This window comes from Myotis myotis, unplaced genomic scaffold (assembly GCF_014108235.1).
Source record: "Myotis myotis isolate mMyoMyo1 unplaced genomic scaffold, mMyoMyo1.p scaffold_m19_p_8, whole genome shotgun sequence".
NCBI lineage: Eukaryota > Metazoa > Chordata > Mammalia > Chiroptera > Vespertilionidae > Myotis > Myotis myotis.
Window position 1 is genome coordinate 29,628,383 of NW_023416390.1, and position 22,580 is coordinate 29,650,962.

A 22,580-nucleotide genomic window follows, 5' to 3' on the forward strand; every position below is an offset into this window, starting at 1 on the left:
ACTATAGATTGATTTTTTTTCTCAACAAATCTTGCTGTCAGACATAGCAACACCTAAAAACTACTTTCCGCTTTTAGCATCTCAGCATCATCCTCTGTTATTCACCCTGCAGAGAAACTGCAAATTCTATATCAAAACAGAGGCTTAAAATGAATTTAAAAGTTTAGATTGAGAGTTCTTATGCTGACATTCTATACATTTCCAAAAGAAGTATCTATTCCCACAGTAAATAGTTGCTAGCACAGAGTGCAGTGGTTTTGTTTAATTATTTTATTATTTTATTGTTTTAATTTATTTTTCAATTAGTTTACATTCACTATTATTTTGTATTAGGGAATATAGTCAATAATATTGTAATAACTATGTATGGCATCAGGTGGGTACGGGATATATCAGAAGGAACCTTTTATAAAGTATATGATTGTCTAGTCACTATGTTGTACACCTGAAGCTAATATTTTAGTTTAATTTTTTTCAAGGTGTTCACTCTACCACACTCCTTCTCCATTAATATTAGACTACATTACTGATCCTAAGTAAGATTTGAGTATTTGAATGTGGGAGTAACTGCTAGTTGGTATCTATTCTTCCCATATCCCTTAATAATAATAGAATTGGGAGTTTTTGCTGGGGATGGAGCCACCAGTGAAAGAGCATGCCTCTTTTCAGGGCCTTGGTGCCAGGATGAGTGGCACTGTGAACATTTAAGAAGATGAAGCATGAGCCCCCCACACTCACACTGGCTCACGTGCCACAGTGAATGGTGACAGCCAAGGCAGCCTGCCTGAATCTAGAGACTAAATCTGTGTGTGGAGGACGTGGAGCTGCCCACTTCATCCTGGACCAGCTCCCTTGAGACTGTAACATGAGACATAAATTAACCTGGAACTTGTTTGAGGTCTCTCTATGACGCAGCTTACACTGCACACTAACCAACACAGGCCTGCAGAAGATTCATATAAAACTCCTCCTCCTATGCCACATCTCCCTCTGCCACCTGACTCGAAGGAATCATCATCTAGTTGCTGCTTAGTGTCCCAACGTCACAAAATACTAACTCCATCATTTCCCCCTCTCCTTTCTCTTCCTTAGGGACACAAACACTCCTTTAATAGCAGCCATCATCACCATAATCATTATCATCACCACCATCACCCCATTATCATAACCCCTATCATCACCACCATCATCATGATTAACACCATCATTGCCCCACCACCATTATCACTCCCATCCTCATCACCACTATATCATCATCATCATCATCAGCAGCAGCAGCAGCACCTCCATCTTCAACATCACTGTTATCATCGCCACCACCACCATCACCCCATTATCATAACCCCTGTCATCACCACCATCATATGATTAACACCATCATCACCCCAGCACCACTCTCATCACTCCCATCCTCATCACCACTATCATCATCACCACCACTACTATATCATCCTCATCAGCACCCCCATCATCACCATCACCCTCATCATCACCACCACCACAGCCATCAACATCATCATGATCACCACCATCATTATCATCACTAACATCAACATAAAAAACCAACACCTGTTTAAAGTGGAACATAACTGGATCTTACACTGGTGTAGGTCCAAGGAAAAGGCTCTGGAAATACGTCCGTCCCCTGAGAAAAATGCAGTGCTGGTATGCAAGCAAGGAGGTCATTTAAAGAGTCCTCTAACTCAGCCCCTCTCCTGTCAAGCCTCTGAAATGGAATTTTTTAAAAAATTATTGCTACTTTTAAAAATTATTGCTAGAATTTAAAAATAATGTTCAAACAGCGTGATGATTCTCAGAAAGGGGTGGGGAGAGGTGAAGGAGAACATAGGGGGATAAATGGTGAGAAAAGGAGACGACAGGGTGGTGAGCGCGCAATACAGTGTACAGATGATGTGGAATTGTGCACCTGAAACCTGTATAATTTTGTTAACCAGTGTCACCCTAATAAATTCAATAAAAGGTTAAAAATAATGTCCAAATAAAATTACACCATGCATTCATAATAGTATAACTCTTATTATCTGCCACTTTGAACAATTCATGACTAGTTTCTACTTTAAAAAATGAGGCTCTAGGCTTCACTTAAAGTTATAAAATGTGTGTGTGTGTGTGTAAATAAATGAGGTATAATGACAATTCATACAATTAAAAGAAATTTTTAAAACATATAACAAGCAGTTAACTCAAGAGGCACTGGCCAATATAATGCAATATGAATGGGCTTAGTGGTATAAAAATATTCAAATTATAAAATCCCTTCTTTAGATAAAACTTACAACTAGGTCTGTCAAATCTCTCTATATGCCCATTTCTGACCTTAGGTAATCTCCATTTAGAAAAAAAGAAGACTTTTCTCATTGCTTATGAAAACTACATCCTAATTGGACATATATTTTAATGCCAGTTCCCATCAGTAGAACATGAAAATTAATTTGCACTTTCCTTTGAAATTTTGTTGGCTCACTATTAGTGGAAATTCTTCATTTATTTAATCTCATTTTCGATGTCTACTTGTCACCTTTTCGTAATCAGTTGGAATTGTATCACTTGATCTTCCATTAGTACATTTTCAGCTCATCAAGTACTAGTCAATCAATTGCTAAATTCCTGTAGAATTCAAATACAATTGCCCACCACTTCCAGTCCTTAATACCCAATGAATGCATCCTGATTAATGGCATTACTATGAATGCAAAATAATTCATCATTTCTCTGTGTTGATGTGAGGGTAATGGGAGATTATAAAAGCACAGCTAATTGGGCAATGGATGACTTCATAAACATTAGGCAGTCAGAGAATTGGGCCTTCTGAGGAGCTAACATGAAAAGCTGTTGATTAACATGTTTACCTTCCTGACTGTTGCAAGCATTGTGAAAATGATTTGTCAATTGCCTTTGTTCTGTGACATCTCTTTGTTTCAAAATCTCACATTTAAGTGGCCACCGACAAGACTGTCTGGTAACTTCAAGGTCATATGAAAGACATTGCCTGAATTTACAAGTGTTTGCTGAGGTTTCTAATTTGAGATGCATGTGCTTCTTCAATTATGCATAACACCTTTCTTTTTCAGAGCAGGTATTTATGGCACTAAAAATAGAAGCAGCCAATGCACTGCAATGAATCCCCAGGGGTGTGCCATGATTGGAGAGAGAACAATTGGGAGGTGTGGGGAGGTGGACTGGGATTCAGCCTGATTGGTCAGGCTATTTCTAGCTCATATTAGCATTCTCATCACTAGCACAGTCATACCCTGGGCCTCAGTCCTCAAGATGCTCAGGGGCAGCCTTACCTATCTGCTCCACTTTCTGGAGCTTCAAAAAAGACCCCACCATTCAGCCCCTCTCCGATCTGGCTCACAAATGCCTAGAAATTGGCAGTGAGTCAGAACTACCTACAGTTTACATCATAAACTGCTATATAGGCTCTAACCTGACCCAGTGAATCTGAATCTCTGGGGGTGTGACCACCAACACCGGTGGGTTCACCAATGCCCTAGGTGTGTGACAGCCAGGCAGAGAAGCAGCTGTAAGGATGACTTCTTTTCTGCCAAGTTAAAATGCATATGTTTCTGAAGACCTGACATAGGAGGAATACGTTTGTCAGCTCCTTCCCCTCAATAGCTCCCCATTGCCACCAGAATCTTAATGTGGCCTCCACAGCCAGGCAGGACTGGCCCAGGCTACTTCCCCACCACCACCACCTCTCCACCTCTCTCACCCTTGTTTTAGTTCCTCCAATATTATGACATTGTGTACTCTGTCTAGCCACAGGGCCTTTGCACATGCAGTTCTAGCCTTCTGCCTGTAAGGATTTCATTATTCCCTAGTTAAACTCAGCCTAATCATCTTTCTTTAAGATAGTGATCTCCCCTGCCCCAAGGATATGTCAGGTTTTTATTATCAACTACATCATAGCACAGTGTGCTTATCACAGTTGTAGTTTTCTATTTATTTGCAGAATTATTTATTACTTATCAACCCACTAAAACATAAGATTCAGGAGGGCAAAGATTTTGTTTAATTTTGTTATTGCTCTATGGACAGCACCAAGCAGGTGCCTGGCTCACAGTAGGTGCTCAATAAATTTTGGGGGGGAAGGAAAACAAGTGACCTGCATGTGGTACCAGCAGATATGAGGGAACAGGGAGGACAAGGTAGCATAAAAGAAAGCTGGTGGTGACAGGAACAAACTTCCCTGGCCTTCTGCTCAAGCTAACAGCCTCGGTGGAGCACAGAGCAGCTTCAACCTCAGCCAGGAGCTTCCCTGAGCACAGAGACCCAAAGCAACTTCGGTGGCAAGCCTCATTATAAACCAGGCCCTTCCCCAGGCCACGAACAACACCACCAGTGCTGCTTCCGGGGCTTATCAAGAAAGAATGAATTACAGATTGTCCCTGTTCCCAATCCATTCCCTCCCCAAATTAAATTCTTTAATTCAGTTGGCTGTCAGCTCAGTGGGGTGAGAGGGTTTCCTTTATCTGACCAAGACAGATTTCATTTATGCTCCAGTCTTTACGAAAGTCCTGGGACCGCTATCTGATCATCGATTCTTTCTGTAATAGTCAATGTAGCAAATTAAAAATTCTATCTGACTCCCTTGCAACCTTTATGGTACTAAATCCCGATGTGACATTGCTTGAACAGGCTGCCTTACTATGGAAAATCTAATGGGAATCTCTGTGTGTAAGGCAGAGGTCCAAAACCAAAACTAAAGGAACTTTTGTTCACATTGAAACAAAGAAAAAAATTATCAACCACTTCAAGTGCTCTTGGTCTTCCAGCTTCCATCTCTAGTGCTCATTGCAGGCCACTGCCTTGGTTCAAGGGCTGCTTGCCCTCCACCCCCAGAGAGGGTCCTGGCTCTCCAGGATGAAATGCAAACTTTGGAATTAGGCTTGTTTGTAAAAGCCAATCACACTTTAATATTTGAAATTAACTGCTTCTTAAAATACAACTGTCACATTATTACAAAATTAATTTATGAATTTGCTGATTGTTTTTTATTTATGAACTAATGGCCCAGTGCACAGATTCGTGCACATTGAAAGGAAATTAATTAGAAGAAATCACTGTCTGCCCTTTCTCTATAATAGAAGTGTCAGAGATGAAAGAAAATTAGTAAAATGTATATGGAAATAATATATAAATTGATTAACAAACAATAACAACATGATATAACAACAACAAAGACATGACATAAAAAAAAAAAACATGATATAAAAACAACATTGATAAAAACAATGACTGATAAATTGATTAAACTTATTCTAACACTGAGGCCAGTGTCAGATGGGGGCAAATCAATTCTTGGAATCAGAACAACCTCTCCTTCACAGATTCTGTTAATACTTCAGCTTTGATTATGTTAGGTCACAATCTTTTGATAATAAATCTAGTACCATTACAAAGACCCCATTTACTATTAAGATTTCTCAGTAGCATGATGATTGCGCCCACTTTCAATTCTAATTTATGACATGGCATTCCCGAAGGAGTAATACTTTTATGAAATTCGATGGAAAAATTTTCCTTTTTGGCTTCATCCGTTGAATCTAGTATTATTGTCGATTATACTGTCATCTCTGAGTCTTAATGCAATATCTGTTTTCCAGCCTTTTTCACCATGTGGGAAAAGAATAGGATACGTTATTGCATCTAATGTAGGAAACAGATACTGATTTGTTTCATTTTAGTGGCGTTTGGATTATTGGGATCTGGTTTACAATGAATGAGCAAGTCCCTTTCAAAAGGAGGTCCTCCATCTTTGTTTCTGAATATGGCGGCAACTTTGGTTACATGGGGATAATTATATCTACCAGGATCACTATTATGATCATATTTCATTGCCATTGTTACTTCCGTGGGACGCCGCCTTCTTCTTTCAGCTTCAGAATGTCAACAAAAACAACCAAATTCATGATCAACAATGACAGGTAGAAACACATGCATGCGATTGGTGCCAGGGAGGGAGGGAGGGAGAGAGAGAGAGAGAGAGAGAGAGAGAGAGAGAGAGAGAGAGAGAGAGAGAGAGAGAGAGAGAGAATGAGAGAGATCGCGCATGGATGAGTAAACTTAGCCTTTTATATATATAGAACAAACTTGCTTAATTAGACCCGCTTTCTGATGTAGCTAAACGTTTTCCAGCCCAGTGAAGCACCCCAACTTCTCTTTCAGGCAATTTCCAGCAACACAGCAGTAAATATCAACACAAAGCACATTATTATTGTAGATCACGCAGGGAGAACAAAGGGTATTTAACTGCAACAGTGTTTGACTATATTCTGTGCAGTGAGAAAACCTGAAGTCATTTTCAAGGTCCACCATTTCTTACTTTTCAGGCGGGTCAAGTTTCTAAGCTTTCTAAATCTGTTTTCCAGCTAATGAAAACAGGATTCCACCGAGTATCCTATCTACCTACTCCAGGACTTCTGTGAGGATCAAATGAGATGAGGCACGGGAAAACCCTTCACAGACATTTGGTTAACAGTGTAAAGTGTTCCCACCTGAGGCTAGCCGTCGCTAGTGAGAGGAAGCCAGGTGTTGATTTCCCCAACCCCTTCTCTACCTGCTCCTTCTCTCCTGACAGGTTCCTTCTTCCCAGCAGCTTCAATTCTAACCTTCACGTAGAAGACTTCAACTCTCAATCTCCAGCTATCGCCTCCCTCCCAAATGAGGTTCAGCTCTTCATGGATGTCTGAGTGCCCCCACCCTTGTCACATACAGCTGTTCTTTCCAACTCAGTATATTCCTGTTAATAATACTTCCCAACTTGAATCCCTGATATCAGTCACTTTTGACTCTGCCTTCTAGTTCCCCTATTTCCCTGACATTCAATCATGTCTGGAAAAGCTACCTTCACAGTTGGACCCATTGTCCTGCTTTCTGCAGCCACTCCCAGTTGATTTTTTTATAATATATTTTTATTGATTTCAGAGAGGAAGGGAGAAAAAGAGAGATGAAACATCAATGATGAGAGAGGATCATTGATCAGCTGCCTCCTGCACGCCCCCTACTGGGGATCAAGCCCACGACCCCGGCATGTGCCCTAACCAGGAATCGAACTGTGACCTCCTGGTTCATAGGTTGATGCTCAACCACTGAGCCATGCCAACTGGGCTCTCCCAGTTGATTTTGACCCTTGGTTTTCACCACCAAAGGCTACTCGACAGTTTTCACCACATTATAAACTACTGTCATGACCACCTTCTAGCTAAACCCCTTCATACAGTACATAACCCCCTTTACAGCCTAGCTCCTACCTCCTGTCTTTTTCTAATTTTCCATGGCTTATTTACTGTAATCTACTGCTCCAGCCAAATTGCTCTATTATTTGGAAACACGTGCACTCTCCCTCCTACATCATTGCTCTTACCACTGCTCTCACCCTGTATGCCTTCCCTCTCATACCTAGTCTTCAATTCAAGGCCAAGTTCAGGATATACCTCAAGTCTAAAGCCTCAACTTTCCCCTTGGTGATTATTCTTCTCTTCTGAATTCATAGAGCCCTTAAATTAACTGTATAGATCATCTGATACTTAATATACGCTCCTTTATCTTCTCATTTACCATCTCATGTGCAACATCATCTCCAAACTATATCTAACAAGAGAAACAATTATTTATTATAGGAATGTGTACAATCTTCCTCTTATTTCAGCTTCTAATGGGAGTTCCCAGGCAAGTGCCTTGTAGTGGAGAACCCAGGTAATGGACAAGACAGAGAGAAAAACTGAAAACAAACAACAGAGGGGCTACACTGATATACCGACAAATGAGCTGAAAGAGTAGTAAGAGAAAGGAAGAAAATGCCTTAAAGGCCGTTGGGCTGAGATCTGGGGGAGGAGATGATGACAGTGGAAGAGAGAATTTCCCAAAGTGCCAAGCACATAGTTTCTTAATACTAGTGAGGAGGAGGTAAGATTGACAAGATTTTAAGGCATAATAGGAATGCCTTTAAGGCATAATAGGAATGCCTTATCCCACTCTTATTCATGTTCCCTCAAAAAGATGAATAAAGATTTCAAGAGTGTTAATTCATTATTTGGCTACTAGACTGTATTTATTTAAATGTGACTTCATGAACAAGACAGTCGTGGGACATGATTTATCTCGGTTACATAATGAGTATGTCCTGTCTGCCTGAAGGTGGAGATCTCTCAAAGCCAGGACTTTTGACCTTTTATTCCTTTGTGTCCCTAGTACTTAGCCTAGTGTCCTACACAGAGTCATTAATCAATAAATGTTTATTGATAATAAACAGGGATGTAGAGAGATGACCAAGAGCTTATTTTATTAACATGGTAGCATTCCAGAGGCTGTCATTTGTTATTAGGGATGTAGCCAAACAGTCTTTGTCAGTATATTTATTTAAGGATATTTCCATTTGTCTACCAAGCAAATATCACTTTTGTAGGTCAAACTCACAATTACAGCATTAAAACAGGACAGCCAGGAGAGTGTCACTGGTTAAGGGAGCATGTGAACACCAAAAATATCCTGGCATTCAAACCCAAAATGTCAGAAAAAGCATCAGAGAGGAGAAGGCAAGAGAGTCTTTTTGAAATGCAATCCTAATTATTTATATTCTTCACCCAAAACCACAATTTCTTCCTGATGACATGCCCTACTTTGGTCCAGTTACTTGCTGCTTTGAGTTTTTTACCCAAAATCTTTAAGAAAAGCAATCACAACTACCAAGACTTTGCATCAAAATCAAATGATCATCTCGAAAGTCTCCCTGATAGGTTACCAAAAAACTCATCCATTCTGGAAAACCCTTTGCCCCATCCTCCTGGAATATATCTGGCCCCATAAAAAGTCTCTGATAAATGCAACTTAAGTATCTACCTTCAGGATATTGAAGTGGGGAAACAAAAGGATCTATGAGAAGGAGGGGTCATCTCTAGAACACAAATGTTCTTTGCAGAACATTAAGTGGGAGAAATGTCACTAAAGCATGACCAATCTTGGGGACCTTGAGAGCAACAGACACTTGCCCATATGCCACCCTCTCTCACCATTTTACAATTGTGCTGATGTGCAAAATGCAATGATATAATAAACCATTCTATTCACCATGACTCTAAATGCCATAGTGTGATGCAACCACTTTAAATATCTTTTGTTTAAAGAGCTTGAACTGTCCTTTTTCTGGAGACTGTTAATCGCAGTCTTGAGGGGCTCCCTACAAGTTTCAGGTTCTTAAGTTGCTAAGAGATGTATGCAAATTTCCAATTGAATTTGGTTAACAGCACCTCGCTTAAAGTCCATGGAAGGGGAGCAATGTGCATTGTCAAAGATAAACTGGTTGTCATGGGTGAAAACTGAAAAAAAAGTTAAGAACAATTTGGAAATTTGTATCAAATTTGTCATTAAAATATATGAACCTTTTGATTCAGTAAATTCCACATCTAGGAATTTAACCCAAATAAATCATCATTATAGATACAAAGATAAGGTTATAATAATGTTTGAAATTCTATCTAAAGAGGCAAAAAAAAGGAAGGACCTAATTGTTTAACAACAGCATATTGAATATAGTACATTGATTCAATGGAACACTACACAATTGTTGAGAAGAGTACCATGGGCTCATATTTATTAATGCAAAAGAATGTCAGTGATACATTAAATGAAAAAAGAAAATAACCAGGCAGTGCACAAATGTGTTCTTCTTTCAAAAAAGTGTATCATTTATATTATCTACATTAAAGAGCATTTTTTATTTTTAAAAAGAGAGTAAATTTTAAAATTACCTTCTAGTAAAAGAAAACCATAGTTCTGGGGTTTATATATTTAGCCCTGAGGATCAATCAACTTCTCTCTCTCCTCTATTTCATTCTCCTTCCTTACCTCCCCTCTCTCTCCTTTCCTCTGCCCCACCCTTAGAAAGAAGAAAGAGAAGAGATGCTATTGAGAGCAGAAATTTGACTGTTAAAAAAAAACAATTAAAGAAATTATTTTCTTAGTTGAAATGTTGTACTGGAAAGCTTTCAGCAAACTGGCAAAGCCCTGGGAAGGTTTGTTCTAAGTTAAAAGAAGCAGGAAAAGTTTTAAAGAAATATTCCAATCAAATTCTGTAGATAAGATGGGTTGAAATTCACTAGTATTGGTTAAGTAATAAGGTATTTCTTTCTAGAGCTAACAATATGCCCAGCCAGTGTAGCTAAGTGGTTGAGCATTGACCCATGAACCAGGAAGTCACAGTTTGATTCCCAGTCAGGGCATAGGCCCAGATTGCAGGCTCGATCCCCAGTAGGGGTGTGCAGGAGGCAGCCAATTGATGATTCTCTCTCATCATTAATGTTTCTATCTCTCTCTCTCCCTCTCCCTTCTTCTCTCTGAAATCAATAAAAACATATTTTTTAAAAAACAGTTAACAATAAATTCTTTTAAATGTCAAAATAATTTTTCTTATCATTTCATTTTTCCATATCAATCTATAAGCAAAATGTGCCATCTTTATCATATATAATAAAGTGGTAATATGCAAATTGACTGTCACACCCTCGCACAAGATGGCCACCCCCATGTGGTCAAAGATGGCCACCGCAATATGGCCGGCAGGGGAGGGCAGTTGTGGGTGATCAGGCCAGCAGGGGAGGGCAGTTAGGGGTGACCAGGCCAGCAGGGGAGGGCAGCTGGGGGCAACTGGGCCTGCAGGGGAGGGAGGGCAATTGGGGCCAGGCCAGGCCTGCAGGGGAGGGCAGTTAGGGGCGACCAGGCTGGGAGGGTGGGGAGGGCAGTTGTGGGTGATCAGGCCTGCAGGGGAGGGCAGTTGGGGGCGACCAGGCCTGCAAGGGAGGGCAGTTAGGGGCAACCGGACTGGCAGAGGAGGGCACTTGGGGGCAACCAGGGCTGGCAAGGGAGGGCAGTTGGGGGTGACTGGGTTGGCAAAGGAGGGCAGTTGGGGCAACCAGGTCAGCAGGGGAGGGCAGTTGGGGGCAATTGGGATGGCAGGGGAGCAGTTAGGCGTCGATCAGGCTGGCAGGGGAATGGTTAGGAGTGATCAGGCAGGCAGGCTGGCAGAAGCGGTTAGGGGCAATCAGACAAGCAGGCGAGCAGTTGGGAGTTAGCAGTCCCAGATTGTGAGAGGGATGTCTGAGGGGTCCCAGATTGGAGAGGGTGCAGGCTGGACTGAGGGACACCCCCCTTCCAGTGCATGAATTTCATGCACTGGGCCTCTAGTTTTTTAAATAAAGGGCAGAGAGGGAGAAAACAAGAAAATGAGGCAGAATGGGGAGGGAGAGAGGAGAATTTATAATTATAAAGATATACCTTGAGTTTGCTTCTCAAAACCAAGCAAACCCCTCTAACCAATGAATCAGGCACAATTTCCAGGAGAACTGCCTGCCACCTTTTCATTCTCTTAAATTATGAAACTGGTGCTCAAATCTACAGAAGCACCTTAGTAACTTACACACATGGACGCCGACTAATTTTACTCTATATGTTTGTCCTTTACTTCTAAAGAACTAATCGACAAATACTATTGATTAGTTCCTAGGATTCGCACAAATTATGGTGTGTGAAAGAATGACCGGAGTAGCTTGTAAAAGATTCTGCTGGGTTTGATAGACCAGCAACCCACCTTTCTATGAAGCCTAATTCCAAGGACTATCTTGAAGGGTAGGGAAAACATTTCATTCATCTTGGCTCACCCGCCCCAACTCAATCGCAGCCTGAGCAACCAACACTCAGTGGGACCCAGCTCAGTTTAGACTGTCAACTTTAGGGCCCAGGTATGTCTGTAATGGAATCCATCTTTCTTGTCAATGCTTAATTTATCACCACAATTAATAGGAACCAATAAATGATGCTGGCAATGACAATATTTAGAAAGACAGGAGCAAAATCATGAAGGTCAAGGCAAACTAATTTTAAAACCCTAATATACATTACCAATAATAAAAGATCCCAAGAAGAATGATTCTGATTGCTACTAATATAGAAATGTGGTTTCAATCTAATTTAATAGAAATCTTCCTACTAGGCAAATGTGAGCTATAAGAATGTTATCTACATTATGCTGTTCAGGGCAGCCTTGTCCTTCCTCTGCTTTTGTTCTCTCCCAACTATTACTTTTTGTTTGAACATTTCCAACTCTTGTTTCCTCTACTGCAGGGAGTTCAATACACCATATTCAACTGTGGTTTTAAGATGATCAGCAAAGGGGAAATATTTGCATTTTTTGTTCAAGCTTAAGCTTTTGGCAAAGATGTTAATGTTTCTATAGCTGGTAGCAATTTCAAACTTTCTTTGACTATTTTACCCCTGACCCCTGAGTAAGATATCTTAAAGGACAAAATGCAAAATGTGGCATTCCCAAATGAATGATGAAAAGTTTCTTTCTTTCCTTTTCTTTTCTTTTTAATTTGACCCTCTAAAATACTTTTAATGTAATAAAAGGGAAGAAAGTTTAAATGTCACAGAGGTGGGTTGTGAAACTCTACAAAGAATTCTAAAGATTGACATTTGCAGCTGGAAATTTTCTTCACCTGGCATTTACTGAGCAGGTAACCGTTACTTATGAACAGAATTTAATCACTCAGGTAGCTACCATGTGGCCACCATGGTACAAGGACCTGTGATATGGTCGCTTCTCTCAAATCTTACAGTCTAATTAAAGATGTAAAATCAGCACACACACAAAACAAAAACAAAAAAAACACACAAAAAGAGAATAGGGAACATTCAGAAGCTAAGTTGTGTGATGCTAGCTTTAAATGGGTTATCAGGGAGAAGAAGCTTACACAGCTGGTAAAGCAAAGGTTTATAGAAGACTTGTAAGAAGGGGAAGGAGTCAGAGATGGAGGAAATGATTCCAGCTGTGCAGAGAAGAACAAACAGGAAACCTGCAGGGCTGAGGTTGGGTGAGCATCGAGGAAGGGTGACCAGCAATCCCGACCACCAAGTTCAGAGGCAGGGACAATGTAGGTCCGCTCCGGGCTGGCGTCAGTCTGTAAAAGCTGGCCATGTTCCAAAGCAGAAGTCCTAGGGGTGTCATGAAGACAGACCCAAACCAGCTCAGCCTTATTACCTCAAGGAAAGGAAGCTCTTCCCTTCATTGCACCTGCTAAAGTGCCGTTTTGTTCTTCTCTGCTTCTCAAGAGAAGAAAATAAAGAGAATGCACTGCTTTATAAATTATTTTGCATGACAAGAATCTGTTTAAACTAATAACTTAGAACCAAGGAAATTTCAAGCACTCAGCAGCTCCCCGGAGGCACCCAAGAGGCATGCACATGTCTCTAATCCAGGTAAGACATCAGATACAAAGACCAGGAAGTCACTGATTTCTGGAGGTGAGTGGCTAATTTAGCAGCTATAAACCTGAAGAAGTGATCCCAGGTCCTAAAGGACGTTCCTATGGGCTGTGGGTTGCACCACTCACTCTTTCGATCTAAGGTATTAAGAGCCGTTTTAGTGGGTCATAAATGAAGCAACTGGTCTGGACTACACATAAAAATGCACTTACTTTTACGATATAAATGAGACTTAAAAGTGTACTAAAAACTATAAGAAAAAAGTGGTACAAGTGTCATGAAAGTAAGATAAAACAGTGGGTTGTGAGCAAGAGAGCAGGATAAGGGAAGAGAAACAGACAGATACAAGCAGCTAGACTAGTGGTCGGCAAACCGAGGCTCGCGAGCCACATGCGGCTCTTTGGCCCCTTGAGTGTGGCTCTTCCACAAAATACCATGTGTGGGCATGCATGTACAGTGCAATTGAAACTTCTTGGCCCATGTGCAGAAGTCGGTTTTCGGCCTGGGCGAGTGTATTTTGAAGAAGTGGCGTTGTAAGAAGTGGGGGTACATTCGCTGAGGTCAACCTCTCAGATTGAGGACATTTATAGCAAAGGCCAGCTTAGGAGTACCCTAATTAAGTTAATAACAGTGTACCTACCTATATAGTTTAAGTTTAAAAAATTTGGCTCTTAAAAGAAATTTCAATCGTTGTACTGTTGATATTTGGCTCTGTTGACTAATGGGTTTGCCGACCACTGAGCTAGACCATGAAAAATGAAGAGAGGAACAGGCTGGATCATGGTGAAAATCATTTCAAAGAAGAAAAAAGAGATAAAATATCAGACTGAGGTAGCAACCAATACGGACCATAAAAGAGAAAAGTGTGAAAGGAAAAATGGAGCATTTCTGAGCAAGTAGGCAGGTGAGCAGTGTGGGTAAAGCAGACATCCCCACTTGGGTTTGCTGATCAAATGGAGAACCAGCCATGAGAACGGCCCAGGGTCATCTGTGTGTTTTTGTAAAAACTTTTAAGAGTTTAAGGATAGCTGAGAATCCATGCAAGGCAGCATCTTTGGCTGGCAGTTTTCCTCCTAAACCACTCCAAATGCGGAGAGTTTGTTGAGGTGTTGAAGAGGAATCGATTTGGGGGTCAGAGGCATGGGAAGGATGGGGTGAGGCAGGGTGAGGGTCCAGGTTGGGATGGGACAGGCAGCAGGTGACAGAGCAGAGGTCCACCATGTAGATGTGAGGGGGAAATATGCCTAAGGGCTGGTGACAAGAGGAAATAAGACCTAGAGGACTCCAATGGGGCTTTCACCCCAAGGAAATGGGGACCTCCAACAGCTTCTAACACAGAGGCCACACACCAGAGGGCTGGTTTTTCCTTCACCCCTGAGATCATCCATCGCAGCAGTGTTTCCAAGCAACCACAGGTTTTAAAAAAAAATTTCTTTACGAAGACAAGCAGGCTGCAACTGTGTTTTATGGGAAGGCAACAGGAACGAAGACAAGCAGGCTGCAACTGTGTTTTATGGGAAGGCAACAGGACAATGAATCTTATTTGAAAATACAAACTATTGAGCCACTGAGTCACCCGGGGAGCTAACAAGCACCTAGAACGCCTCCCGTGGAGCAGACAATGCTAAACAAAGGCTAATTTTGTTATTTACCTCCAAAACACTGCATAAAGCAAATGACACATCTGGAAGAGACAGTTTTAGGAAAAAGAAGGACTAATTAAGGAGAGGGCAGAAGAGTTGAAATGGATGACGGAGGCACAGAAAAAAAAAGAGCCAGATGCTTGGTAAAATGTTTTATCACCTCTTTCTTTCTATGAAACGGTAAGTATTCATAAGGCAGTGGTCATGAAGGAAAGCTAAGAACATTAAGTGTCGTGGCACTGAAAGAGGTCAAATGTAAGTATACTGTCATTGTCTGGACTGAGTACAAGTTTAACATTAGGCTCTCAGCAACAAACTTTAAAAAGGAATATTTGTGTAAATCTGGTGGCAGCAGCCAAAGACACAGAAGGGACTCCTCTGCTCTGCTGCACAGAAACATTCAAATACTTTGGTCTTCAGGTATGTACATGGAATCTATTGGCAGTAAGGGGCTGGGGGAGAGAGGAGACAGTTGTTCCTGAAAGTGAATTCACAGTTATTTCAAAAGAGGAGCAGGAGTGACTGAACACAGCAGCACAACGCTGGGGCATCCCCTGTGGAGTGGAAGCTTTCTCCCACCAGCCCTAGCATCGATTTGTTCATCTGTCAGATGAATGCCTTTGTCCTCTTCAAAGTAGTCTTTTTTTTTGGTTCTTCACTAAAATGTATTCATGTTACAGAGCCCCGTGTTGTAAAAATGAATTATTTTTAAGAAGCTGCTTTATAAAAAAAAAAAAGATAAACAGAAAGAGCATTAAACACATGTCAATGGAGTAAGCACAGGGCTTCCGCAATGATTACAAAAGAGAAATCTTGCTTCTTTAAGATGAAAAGATTCTGTAAGAAGCAGCAGCTGGCCGTGTGTGGGTGTGAGGCAATTTGCCACTGTGAGAAACCTGGCCGCTCTGCCTCGGAAGGAGCCGTGCACACTGTCTGCTACCTACAGAGAATCACACTGCAGACTGTGAGCTCCGTCCAAGCCACATCAAACACTCAGAAAGCTCTAGTTAAGGAAACGTAAAAGATACCAGATCACAAATTTGCAAAATGGAAAATAATGGGTTAGAGAAAGAAAGGTTGTTACTCAGAATCACTGTCTTCTCATCCTAAAGTGTAATTTTTGAGAATGTAGTGTAATTTAGTGATTAACACATCACATATATTATCACTATATCAAAGTACATTTTTTTAAATTACTCCTCAAAGAACACCACATTTCAAAGATACATTTTTCCCCATGAAATCTGTTGTTAGCAAATGAACTCAATGCCTCCAGTTACCCACGATCCTTGGAGAAAGCCGCCGGAAGAGCTGGGGATCAGAAGCTGATATTCAGAGCACTGAGCACCGAAGGTCACACCCCTGAGACCCTTTGGCCAGGGCTGGGATATAGTCTCAGGAATCCAGGGCCCACGCGCCTCCCACATTGAGCCACCTTGGAAATATTACCTTCAACAGCAATTTTGATTATAAGCGGAACCTCACCTAAAATGAAGGGAACAGTGTTGGTGGCTAGAATACAGATTATCCTGGAAAACTCCTTGTACACAGTCTCTACACACCAAACTGAGACATGGTGCTGGGTGGGAGGTTTCCATAACTCACCGATGAAGTGGTTGGGCCCCAAGGCGAGCATCTCCTCCAAGAGGACCAGGCCCCCGGGAGCCTGGAGGAGGGTCACGCTCCGGCCGTCGATGAGGGAGCACTGCTGAAATCCCGTGGCCGTGACCTTCCAAAGCAAAATCAGCGAGGCAGTAGCATCTTGCCGAATTCTGAAAACAGGAGCGGTGTCAATGGGAGCCCCATCCAGAAAAACTCACCATAGAGCCAGTTCATCAAATTAAAAATAAGCACAGAGGCGACATGTCCGTCCACGGAAGTATGGGGACATGGATGAAATGATCTTATAAACAAGCACCCACTTTGTGCCCATCCATGGCTGTCATTTCCCACGTTTGTTAGAAATGTCTGCCTCCTACTTGATCAAAAACAGACCCCAAAATCACTAACAGGTAACTCACCTTTGGGTCAGAGTTTTCATCAATAATAAAGAGGTAAATTGAGTTCTTTTTAGAGACAACGCCTTCCATTTCCACACAATAGAAAGGGTCCTGCTGGAATGCATCCCAAACAGCCACCTGAGGTGTGCTGTCAAAATGAGCACCTCCCAGGCTTCAGGTCTCCCCTGGCTTTTTCTTGTTTTCAGGATAAAACCCAAAGAATGATATGCCATGGATGCTAATCAACCTCAGCCTCAGTTTCCCTCTCAAATCTGTCACCTCCTTCCTTGCAACCCAGAGATGGGACAACAGGACTGCTGTCTCTCCCCCAAGTAGGTCCCGGCCCAGCTCCCAGCCTTCACCTTGTCCACCACCTGGGAGGTGAGTCATCTTCAAGGCTTAGCCCCCACATCCCCTCTTCTCTGAGACCTCTGACCACCTTCCCGCCACCTCTCCTTCCCTGGGCTTCTACCTGCGGGAGAAGAGCTGCCCCTCCCCAGCACAGAGCCCGGCTCGCAGCAGGGTGCTCGGGAAAGGGCTGATGAATGACTGAAGTCATGAATAATGCCAAGTGCAAGCGGTCAGTAACCCTCACAAGAGAATTCAGGGCGCCCAGAGATCAGTCAGCCCTCGGCCTGGGTCAGACTCTGCTATTCCGCCCAGCTTTGCAGCCTAAGAGAGTCTTGGTTTGTTGTGGGGCGGGGGAAGCATTTAAAGGGAGAGAAAATTAGAACTATTTGAAAAGGTTTATGAAAGTAAGATAACATGACCTAGACCAGCGGGTTTCAGCCAGCATGCCGCAAGAATTTTTAAAACATGCGATATCTGACTATGTAGTAAGGGGCCCTGACTTCTTTTCCCTTAGATTGTCAAGTAAAAGAGTGACAACAGTCAACACAACAATAGCCACCCAGTGTGAGTGAATCAAAATTATACCTTTTTATTTTTTTGTCCAATTGACAAAAAAATATATATTTTGTTGATGTGCTGAAGATTGTTAGTGATTAGTTTATAAGTGCCATAAGATGAAAAAGGTTGAAAATCGCTGTTAGAGAAGAAAGGGCTGGGAGACAGTTTCATAACTTAATGAACCTTATTTCCCTAAAACCAGCTCAGGCCCATGAGGGTTTCCTCTGTATTAAAAGCAATGAAACACTTAGGACCGGGGTCCCCCTGCTGGTAGAACTCAAAGCTGCCTCAGACGCCACACCTTTCCCGCTCAGGGGACTTCTTCCTTGTGCCCAGAGTTCACTGCCCTTCCTGGCTCTTTCCCCCTCCTTCCCGACCAGACTGGGTCAAGACTCAGGGGAGGGGGTTCAGGGGCAATGTAACAAAGCCCCTCTTCCAAACAGTTCTCAGGGACTATTGTAGAGAAGATAGGTGGGCAGAACAGCCCTGGATAAATGGGAGAGGTCTGCATGCCCGCTGCTCCCTTAAAAGGAGGTTAAGCAGGGCCACGGGTCGCTCACTCTTCTAAAGTCCCTGGAGACTGGACAGCGAAGGACCATTGGTTGCATGGGGTGGTGGGGTAGAGAGGGGTGGTAGTTAATAGCAACAGAGAAGGTCAGGGAGCAGGAATTGTCAGACAGGACTGGGACCCTCTAACCTGGCTCCACCCTCAGCCCCCAGCAAGGCACAGCACCTGACACCCTACTCAGCCAACCTGCTTCCCTGTGCCTGGCCCCCACCCCCACCGGTGACAGTGGGCAGCACGTAATCTGAAAGAGCTCAAGTTTAAAACAAAACAAAAATGCTCTCTTCTGGGCTGTCTGTTTTTAAAGAGAATATTATAATGTTTAGATTTTAAATTTGGGGTAAATTATGCATAAGAGTTTAACCAATGGTCCATTAAAATCTTAAGAGGCCAAAGAATTTTGGAAGCGAAAATCATCTGGGAAGTGAAGAGTCTGGCCATGGACTTTATCTAAGGCCTCGGGGTTTCTCATCTCACACCTGACTCATCCAGACCAGTCCCACAAGTCTGTGTCTCCATCCCTGCAGGTAACTCACTCTACAGTCTTCCCTGAAACAAACAGCACCCACGTCTACACATGAATCTCCATGCACGATTCTCACTGGACGGACCATTTACAGAACGGTAACATGGAGAGACACAGCCTCACAGCCAGTCACAGTACCAGCCTTAACCGTTTTTTCACTGAGAATTTCCTTACTTGACTGAGGTGTTCTGTGGCACTTCAAAGGACACCAGCCGGCCACCCGCAGAGCTGTTGGAACTGGCATTCCCACAGGCAATATCAGGGATCACCTGGGAAAAAGAACAAAGAGGTTGGGGTTCACAGCACAAGGTAATACTATAAAGCAAAATTCCATGAGGTACATCCCTCAAAGGACAAGTGAAACCTTAGCAACTCAAGAGAAAATGAAAGCTTTGCCATTTGAGTTTCTGAAATGCGAAAGTTTTCCTGGGAAGAATCTACCCATTGCGGGGATTGGGGAAATAATATAGGATATCCCAGGGAGGGGCTCAGGGTTCGCTGGCTGCTCTTTCATTTAACAAGCGTCACTGGCCTCTGCTCTATGTTCAGTCTGGGGGTTCCCGAGGGATTAAAACCTTAGAGAACAAGGAGGTGGCCTTTAAGGACCAGCTTACACACAGCGGTATAAGCCTTCACCACTAGGAGAGTGAGCCCTTAAGCAAACAATAGGCAAGAAGAATCTGGTCTGGATGACCCTGCTCTGTGCAGAGATGGGTCTCAGGAGCCCACACGAAGGCCAGGTAACCGAGGAACGGCCCTTTTCCCCTGTGGACTATATCTTCATTTTTTAAGTAATATATTCCCAAAGTGTTATGCTGATGTATATGAAAAAGGAGCTGGTGGAGGGAGGGGAAGGGAGAATGTGCTCATCAGAAAGCATATTGTGAACACCTGAGCTGTGTCCACTGAGGTGCTTCTGACCAATTCATTCATTTGTTATTCCTCATACCATGATCACTGTCTTCCTCCACGAAAGTCAAAATAAAAGGGTATTAAAAGTACCCATCATCACTGAATTAACTGAGAACAATACAGAAATTCTCAGTACTTTCACCCCACCCAACACTTAGAACTTACTGCCCAGAAGGCTGGATACTAAAATGCTACCAATAAAATCCACCATGCGTATTCAAAGACGGGAGTCCAACTTGTTAAATTTGTGTGACAGACAACTGTTCCATACATTTTAGCCCCCTAGGGCTCCAAATAGCCTCGGGTTCCCAAAGCACCATCACTTCATGAAAAAGGGAAGGTCTTCCTCTAGCCTCACTTTTCACCTGCTTCTTGAACAGCCTCAGAAATAACAGCAGTACAGGAAGACGAGACGTTTCTTTTGCACATTGACCAGCTGTCGGACAGTATGTCTTTAAATAAATAGATTGAAATGGCTGGTTGGGAAGAAATGTTCACTAAAGGACACTTCCTTGTAAATGTGAATCCAAATCTTCACATTTAAGCAGTGAGTCATTCAGCAAAGAAGTATTGAAATAACTTCAAAGCACTTATTAAAAGTCTGAAACCAGAACAAGTCCGCCAGTTTTTAGGTAGGCGAAGAACGCTGCCCTGCAGTCTGAATGTGGCCTTCATAAATCGTGTGGCAGTGAAAAAAAAGTGGGTCAGCCGGTTATAATTACCCGCGAAAATGAAAGAAGAAATGGTGCCTTACCACTTTTTATAAAAAGGAAAATTTCTAGACACACTCCTTCACTCTAAAAGTGCTATGCAAAGATCTGTGTGTTGCTGTTTTTTTCATTTAAGCTACAAAACCTGTAATAAAATACAACCCCACACAAACCCATATGGATGTCATATAAAGTATAAAATATGGAATGAAATTACACTATCGTTGTCACCTCAAATTCATGATTTTGACTTGTTCCCAAATTCTTCCAGCTAGCAAATTTATATTTTATGTCAACTTTTAGAGGTGTGCTGAGCATTTTTATTTTATATAATGAGCCTTTTGATGAACTTGAAAATACAATAAGCCAAACCTAGACTGGCCAATGTTCAGTAAATAGAATTTTCTATTGCCAAACTAAATACAATTTGCAAATTTTATTTTCAAATGCGTTCTCAAAATATTTTAAATCTATGATAGCTTTATCTTCTCTAAATCCCATTGAAGGGCTGCAAGTCACCAAAAATAGAACCCAAAAAATAACAAGCAAACCAAGAAAAAACTGAACATAACATCCCATGAGTAAAATTGGGTCAGCAATGGCGGGTCTTGGCTGCATTCATGTTTATGACTCTTCATTAGCCATTTGCCCCAAAATAAGATTATCTCACAGAAAAGTATATGGATTTTGTTCCCCAGAATAATTACATTCCTTTTCTTTTCTTGATTCCTCTTTTTAAGCGCACAAAACAATCACAATCCAAATGTCTCATCTGTGCAACCAAGAGAGATTTCCCAAACAAGCACAGACGGGGAATAAGATTGGACACATTGTTTTGTTCACTGGGCAACTTAAAAGTTTTCCATTTTTTGTTGCTATAATTAGAACTACTGGAATTATTTTAACCTTACTAATGTCTTGAGTAAAAACCCTATGTAGTAAAACATTCTCACCTCCACTTGATCCCATTTCATTTCTACAACTTTCTGCCCTGTTTTCGGCTGCCATGTGGGCAGGGTCACGGTTCCCTGAGAGCGGGGCAGGATGGCATCGGGCTCCTGGGTAGCAGCGACTGGCTCAAGCTGTCTAGGTGCCATGGACTCAGTCCAGCCGGAGGCCTGGAGGCTGGGAGGCGCCTGTTCACAGTGTGGACCTTCATAGCCTTCCGTGCAAATGCAGAGGTAGCCCCCACTACTGCTGCTGCTGCAGTTGCCATGGTGACAAGGGTTGCTGGCACAGGGGTCCGCAGCAATCTGAAACGAGACCATAAATGGGTCAATTATTCCCTCATAAGAAAAGTGGTGCCATCGCTGGGAAATTAGCTCGGTGTGTCAGCGCTGCTGCTCCCGTGGAAATGCTGTTCCTGGGGAATGCATTGTCCTTAACTACTTGTGATGTTGCGGGCAGCCTCCCAAGGTCATCCCAACATTAACCCTTCCACAGGTAACAGGCCTCCCCCAAGGATATATGCATGGTGAGGAAGAGCCTTCAAACCAAGGCCCTACGTAACGCTGAATTCAGGAACGCGTTATTTAGAGAATTTTTCTAAGGCAAAAATAGTTAAAATTGAGGCTTATTAAGAAAATGTCAGCTGCGTGTCATGACAAAAGTAGGCCTCTAAAGTGAAATCTCCTTTTGCACATCCTGGACCATTGCAAGACTGCCTCATGCCCAGTTTCTCTCTCCTAAAGATGCGCTTACCTCGGTCTCCCAGTTTCCTACCTGATGAACAGCGCTTTTTAAGATGCTGTTTTTTAATTACAGGTTCCAAAATGATGAGTGTGCACCACCACTGCAAGCTACTAGAGAGCATGGTGGTGAAGCACATTAAGCAGAATGTTATAGAAGTTCCTAGCTCATCACTTTGGACGGTGATTACGGAAGATAAAATCCACGTGCATGTCTTTAAGTTGTGTTCTTGCTCTACATGTCTATCCAGAGGCCTTTGCTGACCTCTGAATGGCCACTTGTTATTACCTGGTGATGCTACGAAACAATGAGAAATGAAACAACGTTTCTCTGGAGAGCCTC

At 42.3% G+C, this 22,580-nt stretch overlaps 1 protein-coding gene across 1 annotated transcript in view; it reads right to left on the reverse strand.

The window, feature by feature from the left end:
• DNER (delta/notch like EGF repeat containing) overlaps window positions 1-22,580 on the reverse strand; it is a 242,977-nt gene that overhangs the window by 122,094 nt on the left and 98,303 nt on the right. The window contains exons 2-4 of the mRNA XM_036320749.1: window positions 21,503-21,802; window positions 19,102-19,196; window positions 16,533-16,699 (exon numbers count right to left, since the gene is read on the reverse strand). Coding sequence (XP_036176642.1) covers window positions 16,533-16,699; window positions 19,102-19,196; window positions 21,503-21,802 — 562 coding nt within the window. The remainder of the gene's footprint in view (window positions 1-16,532; window positions 16,700-19,101; window positions 19,197-21,502; window positions 21,803-22,580) is intronic.